At 37.3% G+C, this 22451-nt stretch overlaps 1 protein-coding gene across 2 annotated transcripts in view; it reads right to left on the reverse strand.

Annotated features, from left to right (window-relative positions):
• ncanb (neurocan b) overlaps window positions 1–22451 on the reverse strand; it is a 93053-nt gene that overhangs the window by 68106 nt on the left and 2496 nt on the right. For both annotated transcript variants that reach the window (XM_060880076.1, XM_060880068.1), the window contains exon 2: window positions 3033–3106. In XM_060880076.1, coding sequence (XP_060736059.1) covers window positions 3033–3105 — 73 coding nt within the window. In that variant the 5' untranslated portion in view covers window position 3106. The remainder of the gene's footprint in view (window positions 1–3032; window positions 3107–22451) is intronic.

Consider the following 22451-nt stretch of genomic DNA (forward strand, 5'->3'; position numbering starts at 1 on the left):
GCCAGAGGTCATCATATATTCTGTAATCAACTGAATACACTGCAAAATCAAAAAAATACTATTTATATACCAACAATAAAGCCTCACACACTGGTGTTATTTTCTGAGAACAGATCGTTCAACATTAAATTAAAAATCAAATTCAGATGCCATCTTTAAAAATCAAATTACGACCCAAAAGAATCTAGCAAAATTGCTTTATTCCCACATGGTTAAATAATGAATGTGTATTGGAGAGCCATGTCATAGCAGATATACCAAATCTGCATTTAGATGGAAATGTTTCAACAAGCCAAACTCCCTTGAGACTCTCCCTTTGTTTGAGAATCTGCTGCTGTTTTTTTTTTTTATCTTTAATAATTCCTTTTTCAAATAAGACACAATCAAAACAACAGTAGTGAAGATACAGTACATTACATAAAAGAGAGACAGATAGAATGAATGAGGAACGAGGGAACGGAACACAGTCAGTGTGTTGTAATTGTCAACTTTTGTCTACTCAACACAATACAACAAGTATCTTTAAAGGCTGTGTATCAGAAACAAAAGCCAAACTCACAACAATACTAAAAGTATCTCAACAATAAGAGAACCATCTTATGTAGAAATATGCTATTCTGTGCTGACTTTGGGTTGGCTAACACCACCTATATCCAGTTACTGTGTTTGTGACTGATCAATAATCGCAAACACATCTGCAGTCAATTCATTCAGCTACTGAATCTGGAGGGTTTTATCTGTGTGGTCTGCCTTTTTATTGTCAGTTGAGAGCTCAGACAAAATAAGTTCTCCCTTTTGAAAGAAATCATTATGGGAAAATATATTTACTGTCCCTCCTGCTCGGTGCTACATCAATATTATGATTAGCAGATATTTGCAGAATACTAAACACGTGACCTTTTATTACAAAAGGAAGACAATAGCCCTTTAACACAATAGACCTCATACCCAGAAACGGGGAGCAGATGTTAGCCCCCTTCTTACACATCCCTTAATCATTTCCATGGCAACAGAGGTATGTATGGCTGGGAGGAGGATAATAAGGGTGTGAGGAAGGGGAGTGAAAGTTTTTTATTATTGTTATATCTCTATAATAACATTAATCCAAGATTTTAAAATGAAAGTATAAAATGTTTTAAAAAAATTATACATTCTGACTGTGTTTTAATCTGCCCTCAATTGTGTTTCTATCTATTTTTTGACTATCCTGGCCAGGGCTGTGTTGCAAAATACATCTGTAACCCACCCAATGCACAAACCCCATCAATTCTAACTGAGGTTGTAGTGAAGCACCACTGCTTTACTCTCACAAGCTCATAAAGACTCAGAGGCTGCAATCATGTCTAATTTCCTCCCTTGTGTTAGGTAATAGCACATTTATCAGACCTAGCAAAGGATTGCTTTGTTCTGTCTGCTTTTTTTCCCCATCAAAATACCAACCCCTTCTGACACCCCCACCCTTCAGCTCCACCATCTTCCCAAAGTCCCCAGTCATCCATTTCCTTATTCATTCCGGCATCGTGGAATGGACATGAGACATTGCCACATCTTTGAGAGTATCTGGAAGCTAGGCATGACTGAAAGCACTTATTTACACTGCAGGCATCCTGTGGTGTGTGTAGATGAGAAGAATGATGAACTGAATTTATTTTCCTTTTTTTTTTTTCATGTCAAGAGAGTTCACACTTCTACCAACATAAAGCAAATTTTTTCCTGTTGAGCCCCAACCGGATTTCACTGTTTAGCCCACCATACGGCCTGCACAATGACTACAGATGGCAGCAGATTTACAGAAAGATAGGGATGGCAACAGTTGCAATTTCTCCCAGCCCTTAGCATGAGAGACTCTCTTCTCACTGTCCTCTGACCCTGCAGATATGGACATTACCCAATGCATAGTCTAAAAATAACAATAACTGTGATAATGTTTACAAGTAGAATTTCTTGATTTTAGAACATAATGCCTTAAAATATTTATTTTGCTCACTGAAAGTCCATTGCAATTACCAACAACTGGATGATTTAGCCTCAGACCTTTGATTCGTCACTGTGAAATAAATTAGGGTTTTAGTTATTATTTTCATGCCACTGCATTCATGTCTCTAATGATGGTTTGTAAATAAATTGATTTGCTCAGGGAAGAGAATGATGTCATCCTCAGATCTCTGAGGTTCTTGGTTAAAAAATGATCACAGACCATGCTGACGGTGCTAGCATTTCTACCTTTCCAGTGTCATGCCCACATCAGGTTAAAATCCAAACAGAGATACAAATATTTATAGAACTAATCCGCTACAAATAAAGATTATGGCATTGTATTACCGACAGATAGATAGACATGATAGATATGTCTGTCAGAAGTCCGTCCACAAAAGTATTACAATTACCTGTAAGTATTAAAATGACCTGTAATCCAGTGTGGTTTTGGCGGAATACTGTATGCTATATACAGAGTGTGTATCATGGTTTTGACCCTCTCTTTCTCTCCGTCTCTGTCTCTCTCTCTCTCTCTCTCTGTCTTTCTCTCATGGCTAGGTAAGCACACTCACAAGGACATAGATGAGTTGAGACAGTTAGCTATAGGCATTATGGTGACTGATGATAAGTCTTTAGGTGGCAATGCCGAGAAATGAGGCTTTCACAGATGAAAGTGTTCCTTGTGCACTCTCTATTTACTGGCCGAGGGCCCAGGGAGGCAGCCTGGGGAAATTTGTCTTTATCCCACCTACTGAAGGTCTACAGTAATTATTATGGTATGAAAGGACAAAAGTAAAACTTTTGCAGCAAGAAATTGAAAACAATGCTGTGCCAGGTGACAACATGGCCTAATATGCTGTGTAGGCTTAATACATAAAAGTTAAGCTACTGTAGAGCCATGATGGTGGACGGAGGATCGGACAGACTGCTATCCAACTCTGCTGAAATCCAGTCCTACAAGTAAAAAGTCCTACTTGGTCAAAAAACTGACCAAGCTCTGGGATAGAAATATCAGTGTGAAAGTACAGAGATCTAAATGAGCAGGAAGATCTTACCTTGTTCCAGAGTGACAAGCAGCAACACAGTCAAGAAAGACTGAAGCCCAGACACACGACACTCTGTCAACATCCTGAGAAAGTAGATAGATAGATAGATAGATAGATAGATAGATAGATAGATAGATAGATAGATAGATAGATAGATAGATAGATTGGGGGGCAGAGAGGGACATAGCTGGTTAGTAAGTTCAGTTCATTTTCTTACTCTGGCTGTAAAATGGCTTGTCTTTGAGAAGGGGAGGAGCTTAATACTGTACTTCTTGTACTAAATGTTCTTAAAGATTATAAGATAATAAACCAATTTTGTTCTATGAATGTAAAACCAATTTATGTCTCTATCTGGAAGAACTGAGTTCAAAAAAATCAATTGATTGATCAATTGAAATTTGTAAAATTATTCACAAAAATCTGTCTAAAACCAAGAGTAATAAAATATTGACACTCATTAAATCAGGCTGCCCCACTTTATAAAGCTTTTCTAAATATAAAGTGAATAATAAAGTATAAAGCGCTACTAGCCAAACAACTCTCTACAGAGTGCCTATTCGCCCAACATCAGACTAATCACATAGACCTGAAATCTTCCTCCTCCTCTAGAAACATAACAAGCGTTACAGAATAATTCTCACCCTCAAATACAACCATATTTGGAAAAAAAAACAACTTAAAATTAGAATTTCTTAACATTAGAAACATAAAAAAAAAGACCTGGAAGTTGAGAAAGGACGACACCACAGAAGCTGAAGGTTGAGAGAGGACAGGCTGTGTAGGCTCTGTCAGTTATTACAGGCAGAAGATGAAACACACTTTCTCCTCCTACTGCATGAAATATGAATCCATCTGAGACACAGTCTTTAAACTATTTGAAATAATTAATAATGCTCTCCCTGTTCTTTGTGACTCAAAGAAGAAGCTGCACAAAGCTCAATCTTTTACAGAACTTCATCAATACAGAAATAGTGCATACACAGTTTCTGTGTGACTTTTTTTTTTGTAAAACCCATTTCCTAAAGATGTGTGATTTTAGGTTTATGGTTAGAATCAGATGGTGACTCCTTCTAAATAATATGCTAATTTTGTCTGTTTCCCAACAGCTCCCTCAGGTATCAAATATTTGCACAAACCCACCAAAAGCCAATAAGGGAGCAAATATAGTCAGCAAATTGATCATGATGAATACCATTGTTCCCATGGCAATTGTTGGGTATGCCATGCCTTGACATTTTAACAGAACTCTTTAAATATCGACAGTGAAAGGGTAAAAATGAACGCCAAAAAAAAGTTCTGTGTGGAAAGGTTTTACTGAAACGTCAGACAAATGTGCAAAGACTAGACCGATCGTCCTTTCTGTATGAAACAGAACAAAGACAATGGGTTTTCATTTTAGCCACTCAAGCAGGGATTTCTATTTATTTTATTTGAGAGGCCAAAGGCAGACAAATGTTTGACAACTCCATTCCACACTGATGAGGGCTTTGGAGTATTTAGCGAGAGCCATGAGCACAAAAACAAAAAGCCTCTCTGTGAATAATAGATGCAGTGGGTTCGTCAAACTGCAGTCAAGGGCAAAACCAGAGCTGTAGGCTGAAAGACTGACCACAGATAGCTGGTGTAAGTTACACCAGCAAAGACAAGCACAAGGACAAACTAAGAGGAAACCATTCAAAAGCACATACATATGACAGTGAGTCAGCATAGTAAAAAAAGTCATGAATGGGAACAGGTAACATAATTTAAATTTACATACATGGGGTGGCAGAGCTCACAGCACTGGGGACGCCAGTTTCTCCTGAACTTGTGTTTCTCTCCATTTGGAATTTTTCCTGTTCATGTATTTTCCTCCAAGCTTTTTGGTTTCCTTACACTGTCCCAAACAAAAATTTCAGCCCGGTGGATTGTATATTCTAATTTGCCCTTATGTTACCACCCCAGTGACAGATATACAGTATATCTTTTACATTCTCCCCATGTATGTACAGTATGATATGAAGACTACACAAAGTGTCATTAGGCTAGAGAAAATACATAGAATAGCCATAGGATACAACTTATCAAGGATTCATCAAGCCATAAAAAGTCAGCTCTATCACTGTTAGGATGTCGGTATCGGATATCTGCTTAAGCACACAAAATTAAGCTGGACTGGTACATCATTCATTATTAAGTTTAACATTTCTTTATGTGATGACCTAATCATTGTTGAAAATCCATTTTCAGTGAAACCAAAGAAAAAAATATCAATATATAATTTATATACAGTAATAGCAATAATATAAAGTAAGGCATGTGCTTAAAGCCAAATTCTCTTCTTTTGGTAAAATGACTTACACCTTTTCACTGAGTGCTGTGTACAAACGAGGTGGTGTCAATTCCCTCTCTCTTGTTGTACCTGTCTCTCGCGTCTCACATGTCAGTGTCTCTCTTTTTCGCCCTCCACTGTCATGCCCCTATCTTCCATCTTTGCCTGTCTCAGCTGGAGGAACTCAGGCTATATCTCTTAATTGTATCTATGAGTTGGACTCATGCTGTTTTTGCTGGCCTTCACAAGCAGAAGACAGCTGAGTGACATGGAGCCTTGGCTAACAGGCAGACAGAAACACAATATACAATCACAAACACATACACTTTAATTTGAGCACTTGTACACCTGCTCATTTATGCAGTTATCCAATCAGACAATCATGTAGCAGCAGTACTGTTTATAAAAACAAGCAGATACAGGACAAGAGCTTCAGGTAATATTCACATCAAACATAAATGTGGCATGGTTGCCAGATGAGCTGTTTTAAGCATTTTAGAAACCGTTGATCTCCTGGTACTTTCACATACAACAGTCTACACAGAATGGTGTAAAAACGATACTGTTATCAAAAAAGATCTGAAGGCTGAAACACCTTGTCGATGAGAGAGATCAGAGGAGAATGACCAGACTTGTCCGAGCTGAAAAGAAGTCTACAGTAACTCAAATAAGCACTCTTTTCAATCATCGTGATCAGAAAAGCACCTCAGATGCACAACCCATCAAATCTATCTATCTATCTATCTATCTATCTATCTATCTATCTATCTATCTATCTATCTATCTATATGATATATAAAACACAAAACAACACAAGCCTTTTGATTGCCTGCTGTTTGTCTATGTGCTATGGCACAGAGTGAACCGCCCACTGTGCTTTGTCTTTGACAGTGACCCTCACCAGCTGATCCAAAATCAACATCAGCCTTAGTCAAGAGCAAAAATGTGTACACTGCTCCCAGGCTGAGACGTTAAGAGAAAATGTTATAAAACATTTCACTGCAGCAGTCATTTGCAGTCCTGTCACTGACTAGTACAAAACATGCTCAGGCTCTCTCAGCCTGTCAACGCAACACACACACAACTGTACCATTTCCACTGGCCAGGATTTACACGCCTCTTCGACACTCCTCTCCCAAGCACTACTCTCTCTCTCTCTCTCAAACACACAAACACGGACACACACGCACACACACGGACACACACGGACAAACACGCGCACACACGCACACACACACACACAAACACACACGCACCCAAGAGAAATAAGAACCATTTGTCCTACCTCTAGTACATACTTACTCATAAAAACCAGTTTGAGTCAAATAAGCAGTCTGCGATTCTGAATTATCCAAAAATGTTTGCTTTTTCATAAACCACCAACAAAACAACATATGACTCACTACCCATCAGTTCTGTTCAGCTTCACAGAATGCCAGTGAGAAAAGAAATGTGATGGAGACAGAAGACAAAAGTCTCAGTCCCCTGTTCATGTGATTTTACATCTAAAACTGTGATATTTGTGATAACTATAAATGGATATTTCTTCAGATATGAGCACTGACATGAAGTGAGACACAATGTAAGCTATATGGTTCATATCATATCCATGATGCTGTATTTGAAATAAAGTATTCAGAGTGGTTGGATTGGCATAAAGTTAGTATGTGTGCATGTATCTAAAAAGACACAATAAAGTGGTGGTCTAGTAGACAGGAGAAAGAGGCTGTGTGACATGTTAGCTTTTCACTGCTTAAAGTGGAGCTTGCTTACACTCACATCCACAGTTGCAAGTGATTTTCACATGGCCTGTTCCCCACTCTCACTGCCCCTGATTGCTTTTAATGGAGCAGGATGTGACCAGGATGTGAATATGAGGATGAGTGCTTGTTTTTCTCTGAGGTTGTGTGACTGTATGTTGCTTTTAATGTCTGTTTTTAAGAGTAAGTCTCTCTCTCTCTCTCTCTCTCTCTCTCTCTCTCTCTCTCTCTCTCTCTTTTCTATTACACTGCTGTGGTAAAAGCAACCTTCTCTTCAGTGTAGCCAAGTGATAAGCAAAGTGGGCCTGGTGCACCACAAGATGCCACTTTCCATATCCTAGCATACAGTCCAAATGTATTCTGATGTGAAACAAAATTCATGAGTAAAAATCATGAGTAAAAACTATGCTGGTACTTACACCTGTGCGTATGTTTCACAAAGCAGTTCATGTTTTCAAAGCCATTTCATATACAAAAGTAAAAGTTCCACAATGCAGCAGGCATCAAAGGATAGTAGACTGTGTGAAATGCATTCAAGACACAGATAGAAAAACAACACCTACAGGACCTCCCCACAATCTAATCAAGGCTGAAATCGGCTGAAAAACAGCTTCCTTTTCTATCTTTACAATTCACAGGACCATCCTGCCAATAAAACATGTCCTGGCAATGACAACTAAGCGCCCGTCTCCTAAAGACTCTCAAACATATTGTTTTTATTCGCCAACTCTTTTCAACAACTTAAAGAATGAAACCCTTGCTATAGACCCTTGCTTTGAAATATAAAGTGACAAAAAGCTTATTCTGTGTGAGCCAGGCCACTGACAGCACCAAATGTGTGTCTGCTTTTCTCAACTGAGTGCTGCGGCACAGGAAAATCTTGCTGCTGTGACATATCAAGTTTTTTTCAACCAGGATTTTTTTTTAAATCCATGATTTGCAGGAATATTCAGACAGCAATCTTATAATATGTATGTGTCTATCCGACTTTCTACTTTATACCAATTGCTACAAAACAATAACAAAAAAGTCCACTGGGAAACTGCAGTTGTTGCAAGAAAGCTGGGTTCAGAAGCAGAACAAAATGAAAACCACATTCATAAACAGTGTCAGGGCAAATTACCAGAACATGAGCGGTGGCTTTTGTCCGGGGGGCCTGGACACCATGTCATCACTTAATTATTTTGCCTGGTCTCTGCAGCCTCCATGTGCTATATTTCATGCCATCCTCCATCCCCTGGCTGCTCCAGCCTCTCGGCAAATGAACAATCCTGGCAGAGGATAAATCTAACCTTCGCTGACTGGGAACTGTTAAGATCCCCAACACTTAATCAAAGTTACCATCATGCTATCTGTGCACTGTGACCTGCATGTATGGTCTTTGAGGATGCTGTATTTCTGAACTATGCTGCCAGACCTGATCTGTTAATTTGCATGACTTGAGGATCTGCTCTTGTCTCTAAAATAAAAGTTATTTCATCAAAATCAGTGGTAATGCCAAGTTAGCACTGCTTCAGGGATTAAGAAAATTAAAGCACAAGATCAAGATGAACCCTAGGCATTGGCTAAACCTGAACAAACAGGAACATGGTTTTGGCTCAAAGCCCTTTTTGTTTCTCATTAAGAAAAGTTATACAAGATGGGTGTGCTGTCCCAGTGCTGAGGCCTGTCCTGGAAAAAGAAGAGAAACAGGTGGGAAGAGACAGAAAATAATGCTTGAGTCTCACCAGGTTGGGCAGGAGAGAAGCAGTGTTCTGCCAACAGCCATGTTATAATAAGGCTTCCTGCTCTTTGCCTCTCATGAATTGTTTTCTAGTATCATTTGGAAATATACAAAGCATTATCTTGCATAGAATGCCAAAGCCAATGTGTGTCAGACTGAAGCAATGTATTATGCAAACTGAAAGAGATAAAGCAAAAGTAGATGCAATTTGTGTGTGTGTGTGTGTGTGTGTATGTGTGAGTTTGTGTGTGTGTTCCTGACCATAGAAAAATATGCAAATGTGCTAAAGTCTCAGACCAGATGTCATACCAACCTCTGGTGCTCAGTCCCAGCCCACTGACTCTGATCCCTTTATAAAAACACAGCTAGCTCAATTATCCCTCAACCATTATCTACATTGTGAGGTATGAAACATATGCTGCCTCTACAGATGTCGATCCTTCAAACCACAAAGACTCGTGCTCTTCACACATCTGTTTTAAAACACTGCCTCACATCAGAATTATAAGTGGATATCATTAATCAACGGAAACACAATGGACTTCCCTTCTAACGTATTATAAACGCGCACCCAAACACCCGCAGACTGTCAGAAACAGGTAAGGATGAAGCAACTATGACAAGTTCTGCTTTTGATGAATGACATTATAGGATATAGGATTTGTATTCCTTTCTTTGGTGCAAATAGATTTTCATACCCATTTCTGGAAAACCAAATTAAACATCAGAAAGCAAACATGATGCAATTTTAATATCACAGTATAAGACTTGTTTAATAAGAAATTGATACTTAAAGTGGATTGAACGTACTTGTCATGCCTAAATTTAATTATTTAGACATCACTATATCTGTAATTCTACGGTATGACGTGTAGGACTTAAAACATTCAATCAATTGATCAAGCAGTCAGGCAGACTGATAAAGACAATGAGGGAATTAGATTAGAAAATAAAAGAAAACAGAAATTATTCAGCTACAAACTGCAGAAAAACAACCAACCAAACAAACAATAAGCAGGAGAAATAATTTCATACGAATGTAATGGACAAAGGGGGGTTTGAACTGCATAGTTCCTTCAGGATGTGCATGACAATCTGAGGCATCTACAGGAAACTGAACATACTGTATAATGCATACATACACATGTGTTAATTAAATAGTCACACTCAAAGAATTTAAGGAGTCATAAAAAAAAATCTGTGGATGTTTCCAGCACACTCTTTTTCTAAAGGACAACACCGGTTTAGAGATGGTGATAAAGTGAGAGAGGAACCAATTAAAGAGAGTGTGAAACAAGAACAGAAAAAAAGAGAGATAAGAAAAAGAAGAAATGGATGGACGAAATGTAACATTATTCAAGGGTCACAATGATTCTTTGTCTTACACATATAAAGAAACCCTGGTGCCATATTGATTTGGTGCTTCAGTTTAAAAAAATATTCTGCAAGCCGATGCGTGCTATTTGTTTTAATCTACATCTATTGTGGTTTTAAGTAAAGCCAAATTATCAGCATAACAAAGTGCATCTCCAACTAAACCAACCAAAACCAACTAATCCTTTCCAAGAAATTTTATTTTACTTGTTAACAATATTTATTTCATACCTGCCATGTTTCGTGTTTTGTTTGTTGGCGCTGACCCAGCGATGGACAGATCATGTACATACTGTGTCCAAAATTATTTGGTCAGTGATACAGATTTGCGTCTGCAAATCAATACAATGCATATGAAATTAAGCAGCTGGGATGTGATTGATGTGTAGAATTTTAGCTTTAATTTTCAGAATACCACAGAAGACAACTAAAGTGTATGTTGGCAGATTTCTTTCTTTGGTGAACAAAAATGCCCTTCATGACATCTAGACAAGTCAAGAACACACACATGGCTACAATAAAAAAAAATGCCTTCATGAATGTGAATACATAGGTTTTACAAACACTCAAGAACATAAAGGTCAGATTAGACTTTATTTTGCTAGAAAAACATCTAAAAAAAAAAAAAAAGCCTGCCCAGTTCTGGGACAAGATTCTTTGGGTAGATGAAACCAGGATTAATATGTAGCAGAATGATGGGAAGAGAAGTGTATGGAGATAGAAAGAAAAAAAGGGCTCATGATCCAGTACATACCACATCTGTCAAATATGGTGAAGACGGTGTTATAGCTGCCAATGGAACTGGGTCACTGATGTGTCTGCTGATAGAAGTACAGTAGCAGGGTTAAATTCTGTATAGAGCTGTACTTTCTGCTCGTATTCAGTCAGATGCTGCAAAACCTATAGGACATTTCCTCACAATACAGCTGGATAATGATCCAAAACATACCATGAACAGCATCTTACCCAAGAGAAATAACAGTTCTTAAATGGCTAAGTCACCTGACCTCAACCAAACTGAGCATGCAGAAGAAAAATGGAAGTTTCTAAAACCCACAAACAACAGCAGATGAAGGAAGCTGCTGCAAAGGTTTGACAAAAGCATCTCAAGAAAGGAAACTGCATTTGCTGAAGTTTATGGGTTTCAGACTGAAAATGATTTGCATCCAAACACTAATAATCCTTATTTTATGTTAGTTTGTACGATTACTTAGGAGCCTGTGAAAATGGAGGGACTGTATAAAAAAAGGCTACTATTCCTAAATATTCTTAATTCACTATTATTTGAAAGTCTACACTTCAAACACATATTGCCTACTTCACTTCAAATCTGTAGGGATAGTGTATAGAGGCACTACTAATGCACTAGGCACTAATATATAAGACACTGATATATAAACTGCAACACTGTCCAAATATTTATGTACCCGACTGTATTTCTTCGCTTCACTGGCAAGCAAAAGCCTCTGAGTGCTCTTCAGACCCAAACTTTGGTTACAGCTACAGTTACAGTATCAAGGTGTATTGCACTACCTTAAAGCACATTACGGATATAATGGGTTAGTTTTGCAACAGAGTATTTGTTTTTCTTCTCAGGTTTGTTAAGCCTACTTGTCTCCCTAGGAACCATGAATAAAAAAAAGCATTGAATCTGCTAGTCCTTGGGGCCTAAGCTACTGATTTATCGACTCATATGTGATCACGGACAAAATGTACAATTCATCCTGCTCAACTTTCAAATACTGTGTTTGGTTTAATTCAGTGCCTAAATGAAGCTTGACACAATCTGCCAGACAGCCACAGTGTTTTTCATGGTCTGCTGTCTTAAACCATGACAGCTCTACTCTATGATTGTTTGTTGAAACTCTTTTAGTCTTTAAAATAAATACATATATACTGTATGTAGCTATAGATTGGGTATAATTATGTAAGCCAATGGATTGCTTATTCTCTCAAAAAAAACCTGAAGTTTTATCAAGAAGGCTTCTTAGCCTGCATCTTCTTTAATGTGGAATTTTCTATTTTTGATCTTTTCTGCATAAAGAAGCCATTTCCTCTTCTTTTTCACTTCACCAACTGCACGGTGTAACCAACACAAGTGCTTTGGTAATTGGATTTAAACTCATAGTTCAAAATGTCAGCACCAGATAATTATAAATGGGAAAACCTCTGATGCAACATCCCATTCATTAATCATCCTCCTCTGGACCAACTCAGGTCCAAGGGGACTGATGGGACATTTTAAAAAGGGGGTAACAACAAAATCGGAGCAGAAGCAGTATTAAAGGGAACTTATAGAGAGAATGACCATTTAACTTCCTGTATCATAGGAAACGTTGCTGTGCGGTTCATCTAACCTTTAGAAATAATGAATATTCTAAATAATCGCTTTATACATTTAGTTATAATTCTTAAATAAAGTAAACTAAACATTTGCAGCAGCTGTACCTGACCTCAGTTAATCTCTAATAAAACAAGATATAACTAAAGTCCTGTATTTTACATACTGACCGTATGAATTTAATGTAAATGTGTGCATTGGTTTGTCTTCTCCATCATCAATACATTTTTCTTTCTCTCCTTTACCCCTATAATTTAATTATATAAATTAAGGGATGTCTCTGTAGTAAATCTTAACTGGACATTAGTTCACTAATATAGAATGGATTTGTATCCATAAAAACCTAAGATCAACTATAAAAGTGAAAGTAATCTCAAATCTGATTAATTGTAAGAACATAAAACTATATGAAGTGACAAGTAGAGGGCAATAAAGAAGGGCTTTAGTTTAGCACCAGCATTTCCAAATATGTAAAAAAAAAAAAAAAAAAAAAAGAAATATTAAGGAAACTAAAAAAGGAACATTTTTATGAGGCAGTTTCCATATATTCATTGAATCCTCAAATTCATAAGATATTGCCTGCAGAAATAAATCAAGCACCAGGCCGCTTTAAATGTGGTAAATGCACAGCAAGAGCGCACATTTACTGGGTCTTCAGTCTTGAAAATATTAAGAGCTATAATTGGACCACTCTCATAAGAGCATTTCAAGTACCAGTATTAGTGCCACAGTGACTCATAATCTGCCACCATATAAAATCCCTTAATTTTAACATTCAGCATGTGCAGAGCAAGGGGCAAAACCACACATCTCTGATAAAATACTAGCTTACTGCTGTTCAGTAGATAAGTGAAATAGGGTTGACATCAACGTCGTAATTTGTTGAAATGTTTATGAATCCCAGTGTTAGAATTCTTCAGGATTATAAATAGTTTATTCATCAAATAACTATTCTTAGTTAACACTTTCAAAATATTCTTGATTCTTTAATGTGGTACAGTAAAACCATTCTCAATAAGACCAGCGGAATAAAGATAGATTTTCCAAGACAACGTTAACAGAATCCAAGCATGAATACACATCATTAGTCGTTCCATAACGATAAATCATACTATTAAATCTTTTTCTTTTTTGGTAATTTTTTGGTAAAATATTTTACAGGAAGATTGAAAGTTATTAATCCAGTAACTCAAATGAATAACTTATAGGTTATAACTTAAGGGAGGAATGTCTACTGGTGTTGGTGGAAATGGAGTCTCTTTCTATTTAATTTTGTGATTTCAAAAAACAGGTTTGTGAAATTATCAACATTTTCTTTGAGGTCTTGCTCAAGTGCCTAGCAGTAGCAGCTTTGCAGCACTGAGATTTAAACTCATGACCTTAATAGTGAAGTAGTAGTAAAGTGTAACCTTTTTTATTGCTTAGAAACCATAACATTAAGAAATGTTATACAACAATATTAACTGGTCAATGAAACAAATAAATTAACAATAAATTAAGGAACAGGAACAGTTTTGTCACCATATTCTGAGAATGAATCAGCAACAGTCGCATGACTGTAAATTCAGAAGAATTCACATTACTGTTATTATAATAACACAGTAATTATGGTTTAGTGGAGAAGCAAGGTTAAGCCTCAATGCATCTGCTATACATTCACTCATGTAAAATTCAGCAAATCCATTTTAGCTCACTAGAATTCTGCATGGCATGGAGCTGATAAAGTACTATTGTGAACAAATACTGGGTTAAGAGATGCCAAGCTCAGTTGGAGTGGCTGGAACATTGAAGCCTAACATTAACAGAAAACTGAAGGAGCTGCGTATCTCAAAATGGCACACAGGCAGTAAGCATTCAGTGGAGCAGTGATATTAATGACTAACAGGCCCGACAATTCCACTCACATTGTTGCTGCTGCTTGGTCCCACAACATGCATGCTTAGAGCTAATAAGATTTCAAAACAACTGTAAATTTTATTAGCCATTCCTTAGCCATTCCAATAGGAAATACCAAAAGATATTGAACCAAAAATAACTTTTGTACTAATAATGTTCAGTGGCTTGTATGCGTATTCACCATCCTTTAACGTTTTGAGATTTTGTTGTATTTCAATCTGAAACTGAAATGGATATAGCTAAGAATTGTACAATGAAGTGTCACATGCTCTTAATATAAATACCCCTGTTCTTGTTCCTGAGAGTAACTAATGCTATTAAATGTTACCTCTGTACCTCTCTAGTGCTTTTTAACTTCTCGTGGTCTTCTAATTTCTTTCTTTCTTTCTCTCTCCCACTGCTGGTTCTCTGTTCTGTACAGCAATGTGGCTACTTGATGGATAAACTTTGCAAACTTTGCCTTCGACTGCCAACTACTGTGTTCACCTCAGCATCTGGTCTTCCCGAGAGAGAGCAAGCGAGCAAGAAAGACAGAGAGATGCTTTAAGCATAAATGGAGCAGTATTTTTTCCAGCAGAAAGGAAGATAAAGGTCAAATGATATCTATCGGAGGTACTCTAAACACCTCTCCTTCACTATCACACAGTTCTAATCCTCTGGATCGGCTTCATTTGTCATAACCTTGCATATAAAGATAGCAAAGAGTTACTTGTATTCAGTTAGTGAAAGATACACATTATTATTTTGCAGCACTCTGATAGTATCTTTTTTTAAAGAAAGATTACATTCATTGGTTTTGAAGGCCAAAAGACAAAAATTTATCTATACACTGCCAAAAATTAACAGCACTATCTTGCTGGAAAAACACCGATTGGATACAACTCAACATCTTGCTCTACACCGAACATCTTGCTCTACACCGATTGGATACAACTCAAGCTGATTGAAAGAAACAGTACAAGAAAGTATAATAATCCTCTTTCAAGAATTCCCACTTCTACGTTGAGTTCCACAAACATCTCATCTGAGGTTAAGGAGCATGATTTTGCTCCAATACAGTGGCAAACTGAAAGCAATCCAGCACTAACAGGTGTGATAAATGCCATCCTGTCAGAGATACCAACTGTTACAGACCCTTATGGGAGTATCTCAAATTTTTACTGACGCCTCAAATTTGGCCAATTAATTCATGTTTTTCTTCTTTCCACCATTCTCCTGACTGCCTAGAGAAAGAGAGGAAGAGAATGGGGCTGGAGAAAGAGCAAGTGAGAATTTCTATTACATGTAACTGTAGCTACATTGACTAAAGACCATTTTTAACAAGCTCATAATCCATTCGCACTTTTAGTCACAGTTCAGCATAAGCATGCACACAGACATAATGAGCATGCACTGGGATGTTCACCTAAGTGTTGACTAAAAACATTCATCCATTAAGTCACAGCAAACAGCAAGCAGTAGAGTACAGACATCAACTACCCAGCACTTTATAAGCTCATAACTGGGCTGTTATTTATTTATCATACTGTATGAGCTGCTGCACCCATATATACAGTGCATGATTAAATAAGCGAGAACATCTCTCCTCCCAACATGATGATACATAATCCAGGTTAGAGCAGTGAAGATACCACTACTTACTGCAGCATAATTTAACACAAAGAGATGAATGTCTAGGACATGGAGGCACAAATGAGGTATGTGGAGGAAAGAGAAAGGCATGGACCCGTTAGGACACAGATATAAAATGTATATCCTGACCTTGTATGCATATCGATAACAACACAGGAACTAGTGAAACACAGCTGAGTTCAAACAATCCCACTCATAACAAAATCCCACTCTGTCATGACCTTTTCAAATCAGAATCCTGATAATCAAACATACTTTATTCACAAATGCGAAATGTGAAAGCTGACACATTTTGCCATGAACTTAGTCTAAAATTCAACAGACATAAGGTGGGTGAACAAATGTTAAAATTATAATAATGTTAAAATATTTGTTCTAATTCATGTTGTTTGTACAAGCGGTGATGTCCTGACGAGTGGCCCTTAATAGCATTACTAATTGAAACAAAATTCATAAAATTAATGGTACTTTCCACATGATGGTGAGCATTTAATACACAAAAATGACTCTGCTTTGATTTCAAGAAGCCACTGGTGAGAAGAGTGGCCTTGAGGTTCTGATTATGAATGCCAGTGCAATCAAGCAGAATGATTGCATTTCAGATAATAAACACAACATTAAGTGTGGTTTGACCCTCTTGCCTACACTGAAATAACAATAGAGAAGGGAAAGGCCATGTCTTTTTTCTTAGCCATGTTACAGAAGTAATAAGATCGCTAAACACCAAAATGATAATCTGTTAAATACTGTAAATTATGAACATGTCAGGAAGACAAGACGTCGAGGTCTTTTTTTAAGGATTTTTGCCACAGAAATTACCACAAAGTAGGTTTATATACAACAGATGCTATACAACCAGATTTACCACAATTTACACATCAATTAAACATAGATAAACACAAGTGCATCTTTACAAAAACATTCATTTAAAGTGCTGGTCACTGCAACAAAAGCCCATGTAATCAGGTGCCATGTACCTGTCCAAAAACGTACTTTGGAGAAAAGATGTTTTGCTGTGTCCTGACTGCAGACAAGGTTGACACAGACAAATAGATGAGCAGCCAAGATCACTCTTTTCCTACCCCAACACCACAGAGCAAGCCTGAGACATGGTTACAGCTCAACATGAAGCCTGTGTTCTACAACTGAACCTACAACTAATCTGCAAAAAATATAAATGTAAAAAAAATGCATCCACTGGGTTTACATGCACTTAAGTAATCTGATAATGGACTCCCAACAGAATAATGTTTGCTCACATCCATGGCCAGGAGCCAGAGTTGCATAATTGGCTCTACACTCTGGATGGGAGGTATGGTGTGTTCCTCTCTCTCTCAACAATGGCAATTTTAGCTGATTCTGCCTTTTATGTGTATAAGGAAGAGGGTAGATGCTGCTTTTCTCCAAGGGTGATACAATTCCCTTATGATGCAGTATTAACAGGAGGTGACCAAACTGAAGACAGTATCCTAATCATTAAAAAGGTACTGGATAAACTTCATGTCTATTTCAGTCAGTAATGGGGTTTAATCTGACATACATGCACGTATGCAACATCCCAACAAATCCACCCATGAAGGACGTGTAGTTAAATGCAAACATTTTTTTTTTTTTTTTTTGTGGAGCAAAACTTTTACTGGTAATTTACAAAATTATGGTTTCAAACTGCTCACAGAGTTGTTCTTCAAGCTGTTTTGTCAATGGTGTTTACTGCTTCTCCTGTGGAAAATCAGCATATCAAATTAATGTTATACTTGTGCTGAATAGCTCACTTATTCTTCTACTCCTGGTGGCTCAAATCGTCTTTAAACTGATGTAAACTATCACTCACAGCCTAGAATTTGCATAACTATTTAAATAATTATTTGGCAGCTGCAGTAATCAGATAAAGCTCATATTATTAATGTGCATATAAATGCACTCATTGGCTTTGACACAGAGTAAAGCACTGGTATCTGCAAAAGTTGCAGGGGGATTGTTCATAATGTTTTACACTTATTTGTTGTTCTACTGTTTTGTTTACTTTTTAATGTTCGTTTATAATTATTTTGCCAGTAAAAATTTTAAGACAATCTAAAAGGATTTTAATCTGTTATAAAGGTCTTCTGTTGCAATGTTAAAGCTGTAATTAATGCCACGGGTGTTAACATCATCTGCCTCTCTCATTCTTATTCATGACACCAGTTAGTGGTTAGCTAAGAGTGACACACAACAGTGGAAAAAAAAAATCCACTTAAAGTGTCGCACTGCAGCAGGATTTAGATGTAACCTGACTAAAAACCAGTCCTTGTGGGCTTCACATTGTTTTAATCAGTGGAGGTGGATGCCCAAGTACACTTGAGTAATGCGCATCCAGCTGTATAAACTCATGAGGTAAAATATAATGAGTTTGAATATTGCTTGATACCAGGGAATAGTAGAAGGGTGTGAAAAACAATCCAGTTGAAGGATCATGGACTTCATTGTATTATAGTAAAATATCTACACATTCAAGTGTTTGGCTGAAGGCCAATATCTCCCACATAACCAACAACAAATACATTTCAGCCACAGTTGCTTGTTCTGAGTCCCTAATTACCACTCATCAAAACTCATTCATTTCTCTGTGGAAATATTTCGCTGTCTTTCAAACTTTTTAAACTTTTTTCAAACGTTTCTCCATTTTATATTTATTGCACAAAATGACAGTTAATTACAGAGGGGAACTGCTTACAGCCCCAACTTTTAAGTCTTATTGCAGCAAACAAAATAGAAAGGCAATTTCAAAGGAAGATTTGCACATAGACGTCCTCTGTCAAGCTGCTCAATGCCAATTGTTAAACTGACTGCTGTCAAAGATGGCATGGGAATGCATCACTTAAACATTCATGTTGTTTTCACCAGCATCGCTCCCATCTCAAGTGTTATCTGTCGATATATTGTTTATATATATACAGTTTATATAGGTTCTTCTTTTGCCTCGAGATAAATGTAACCGTTGCAAAACAAATTTCTTCCTGAATTTTTAGCTGCAATAACATTTTATCAGCATGATGACCTGTTATCTCTCTCTTTAAGCTGGTGTTTTAGCTTTTGCTAATTATTTCACCAGGGTAGAGCCCTAGTGTGACTGGTTTCTAAAGAAAGCTAAATGGTTCAGTAATTAACCTCAGCCAGCTGACTACTTTGTGAAATGATAATAATAAACTTCCTTCTTGTCAATGTTTTAGAAATCTGTAATTCCCACTCTGTACTTGTTTTCTATAGGTCTACACTTTAAAAATTGGTAGATTCAGTAGTTTAAAGTTCATCGATTTGAAATTGCGCAAAGTGAAATCGAAGTAGGTGGATGCAAATATCAGAAAATAATTGATTTTTATATAAGATTTTATTATATATATTATACATTTTATACATCACTGACAACAAAGTCAAACAATTTACTGTAGAAAGCCCAATTTTCTCCTTAAATAACTATCAAGAAAGCTATAAAAACACAACCATTTTAAGACCATTTCATTTTTTCATCACTGCTGGACACCAATTCCAAAAAATGACACTAATTTTTACAAAAGAGGACTATAACTCATTTCTCTTTGTACAGCCACTTTAGTCTGCCAATAAAAATTTCATTACAGGTTATACAGAACCAGAGAATAAAGTTTTCTGCAAGGACATCTGACCTGTGACAAACCGAACTGAATTGAGAGACTCAAAAAAGCAATCACCAGAGTCTGCTTTGGCTCAGAACAGATGTCTGGTGTGTGTGGTGCTTGTGCTGATCCGGGGAAAACTGCTGTGATCCAGTTCAACAGAAAGGTTGAGAGGATTGAGTATAAGCTCCTCACCTGTATCATCTCATTCGGCTGCCCTTTGCACAGTTCAGATGCACCTTATAACAGGACCACCTGTTGTGGAGCAAGGCATACTTTGTACAGAGCCTGCAAGGCTGCAGATCCATCTGACTTAGTACCAGGGAATCACAACCAAACTCAGCAAAATTGGTTACAAGCTGGTGTGTTAGGGTGTGTCCGAAACTTTCGGTTTTCCACAAAGATTCATTGAACTTCTGCTTTATGTACCCAGTGTTGCTACTGGGGTTTGGAAATACACCCATAATGGGGTACCATGCACACACACTCATTCACACTTATTCATACCTATGGGCAATTCAGTGTAGCTTAAGACAGTGTGGTGAGAGGAAACAAGAGGATCAGGAGGAAACCCTCAGTGACACAGGGAAAACATGTGAGGAGAAATTCACAACAGAAAGAAGCTTGAGCCGAGGATCAAACCAGGGACCCTGGTTTTGACCCAGGTAGCAACATGTGTCACAGTGCTGCCCAATCCCAAATCATGGTACAATAAAACATGCTAAACATAACTGTTAAAGCTTTAATGACAAAATTTTTGCTTAATGAAATTAGGATGGCAGAGACCCCTAATAATTTCTCTCACCATATAAATTTAAATGATTTGCTGAGAGAAAGCAATATCTCATAATGCAATATTACATTTGCAAAGACCGTGAAGGGAAACTGAAATAGACCCCTGTGAAAAATAGAAGGATTTGTAGAAATGAATTACACTATGTTACCTTCAGTACCCTTATAAGCCTTAGTGGTTCTTTCTCCGACTCTTTCTCTGTCTCCCAGGATATGGGTGATAGTTATAAGATTAGTGGAGGTTTCTTTTAATATCAATCACATAGAACAGAGGATTAATGAAGAAACTCTTAGGAGGATTTGGCTGGATGGAGGGGTGTGGGAAATGTGGGAAGTAATTTGCCGCCCATGTGATTCAGTTTCTAACCCTTCTTTTGAATTAGCCTACAGCAAGCGCAACTTTAAATGGTACAGTAACATTTATGTAGTAAATATTTCTGCCTCACCTCACACTGATGAGAGGATAATCACAGGCAACATGGAGCTTTTTCAACTCAATAATTTAACCAATAAATGAAACCCAAACAAGTCATATACATGTCATTTTGAGCCATACAAGCTGGAAATGGCATTTCTTCTGATTTGGAAAAGATGTAACTCATATATTTTTGCAGGTTCGACCAAACAGACTGGAAAGATATTGAATGTGAGGGAACTGTCCAGTGCTGAATTTTAATGGACCAATTAATAAATCCTTATTTAGTGTTTTTCAAGCTGCAATAATCATACAATTTCAAAATGATCTAAGAAAAAATCAATCCACAATACTGCCTTAAAATGAATCTGGATAATTTATTTGTTTCAGCTATCAACTTTTCAGCATAAAAATTCCACCCGAGCCCAATCAGAGACAATTGCTCAGCTCTAACACTTTTCTTAAAGTCAACCTTTGAAGCCTGCACCCTTCGATGGGTTGGCACTCCGTCCAGGGTGTATCCTGCCTTGATGCCCAATGACGCTTGAGATAGGCACGGGCTCCCCGTGACCCGAGGTAGTTCGGATAAGCGGTAGAAGATGAATGAATGAATGAATGAACTTTTGAAGCCTGCATAGCATATTCATATTTATTTATTTGTTTGTTTATTTATTTTTTGTATTTACAAGTTTCCTTCTATAAAACTAGGAGTATCCCAATGATCTCAGAATATATTTTAAAAAATCTTTGTTACAATAGACTTCACAAAAAAATAAAAACCTTTTTATTAATGTATCTTTCAAATACTGCAATCTAACCAATTCTTTAAAGCTTTTGAAGAGAAGGAAACTCTGTCTTGAATAATGAAGCCAATCTCACGTCTGATCAATATTCATGGTGGACACCCACACAGAGACTGACTGATTTGTGTGTGGTCCAAGAGGGCAGACTAAATGTGCACTCATTCAGGGTCATAAGGTTAAACAAACAGTAAAAAATATATACAGTATCCAATAGAGGTCATGTATGTCTAGAGCCCAACACATTTGAGAAAATCCCACTTTGCACACACACACAAACACACACGCAGACACACACACACACACACACACACACACACACACACACAGGTATAAGGAAAATTGAAAATTCTGAAATCTGAAGAGAAGTTATCCTAAGATACTATATTCAATAGTGTGCTGAAAAAGACCTTGTATAAAACAGAGACACACAGCCTTGCTGTGTGAATGAGTATATACCAACACAATTAGATTTATGAATCCTGGTGGAAGCAACTTTGGTTCTGCAATGAGGAAATACATTATATGGTACAGGCTTAGTAGCAAGCACTATGAACATCATTTTCACTATGTTGTGCTCAGCTTAGGCTTCCTGAGTAATTTCAGTCATCCGCACAGTAGACTCGGCCCATTAAGCTCTTTGCATGATAATTTATGACAAGGACATTATCTCCTGGAATCTGAAGACATTGGGCTGTTTGGATGCTTTTCAAGTACAAATTTAATTCCACCTGTCAACATTCTTCTCCTTA

This window comes from Tachysurus vachellii, chromosome 1, assembly GCF_030014155.1.
Source record: "Tachysurus vachellii isolate PV-2020 chromosome 1, HZAU_Pvac_v1, whole genome shotgun sequence".
NCBI classification, from domain to species: Eukaryota; Metazoa; Chordata; class Actinopteri; order Siluriformes; family Bagridae; genus Tachysurus; species Tachysurus vachellii.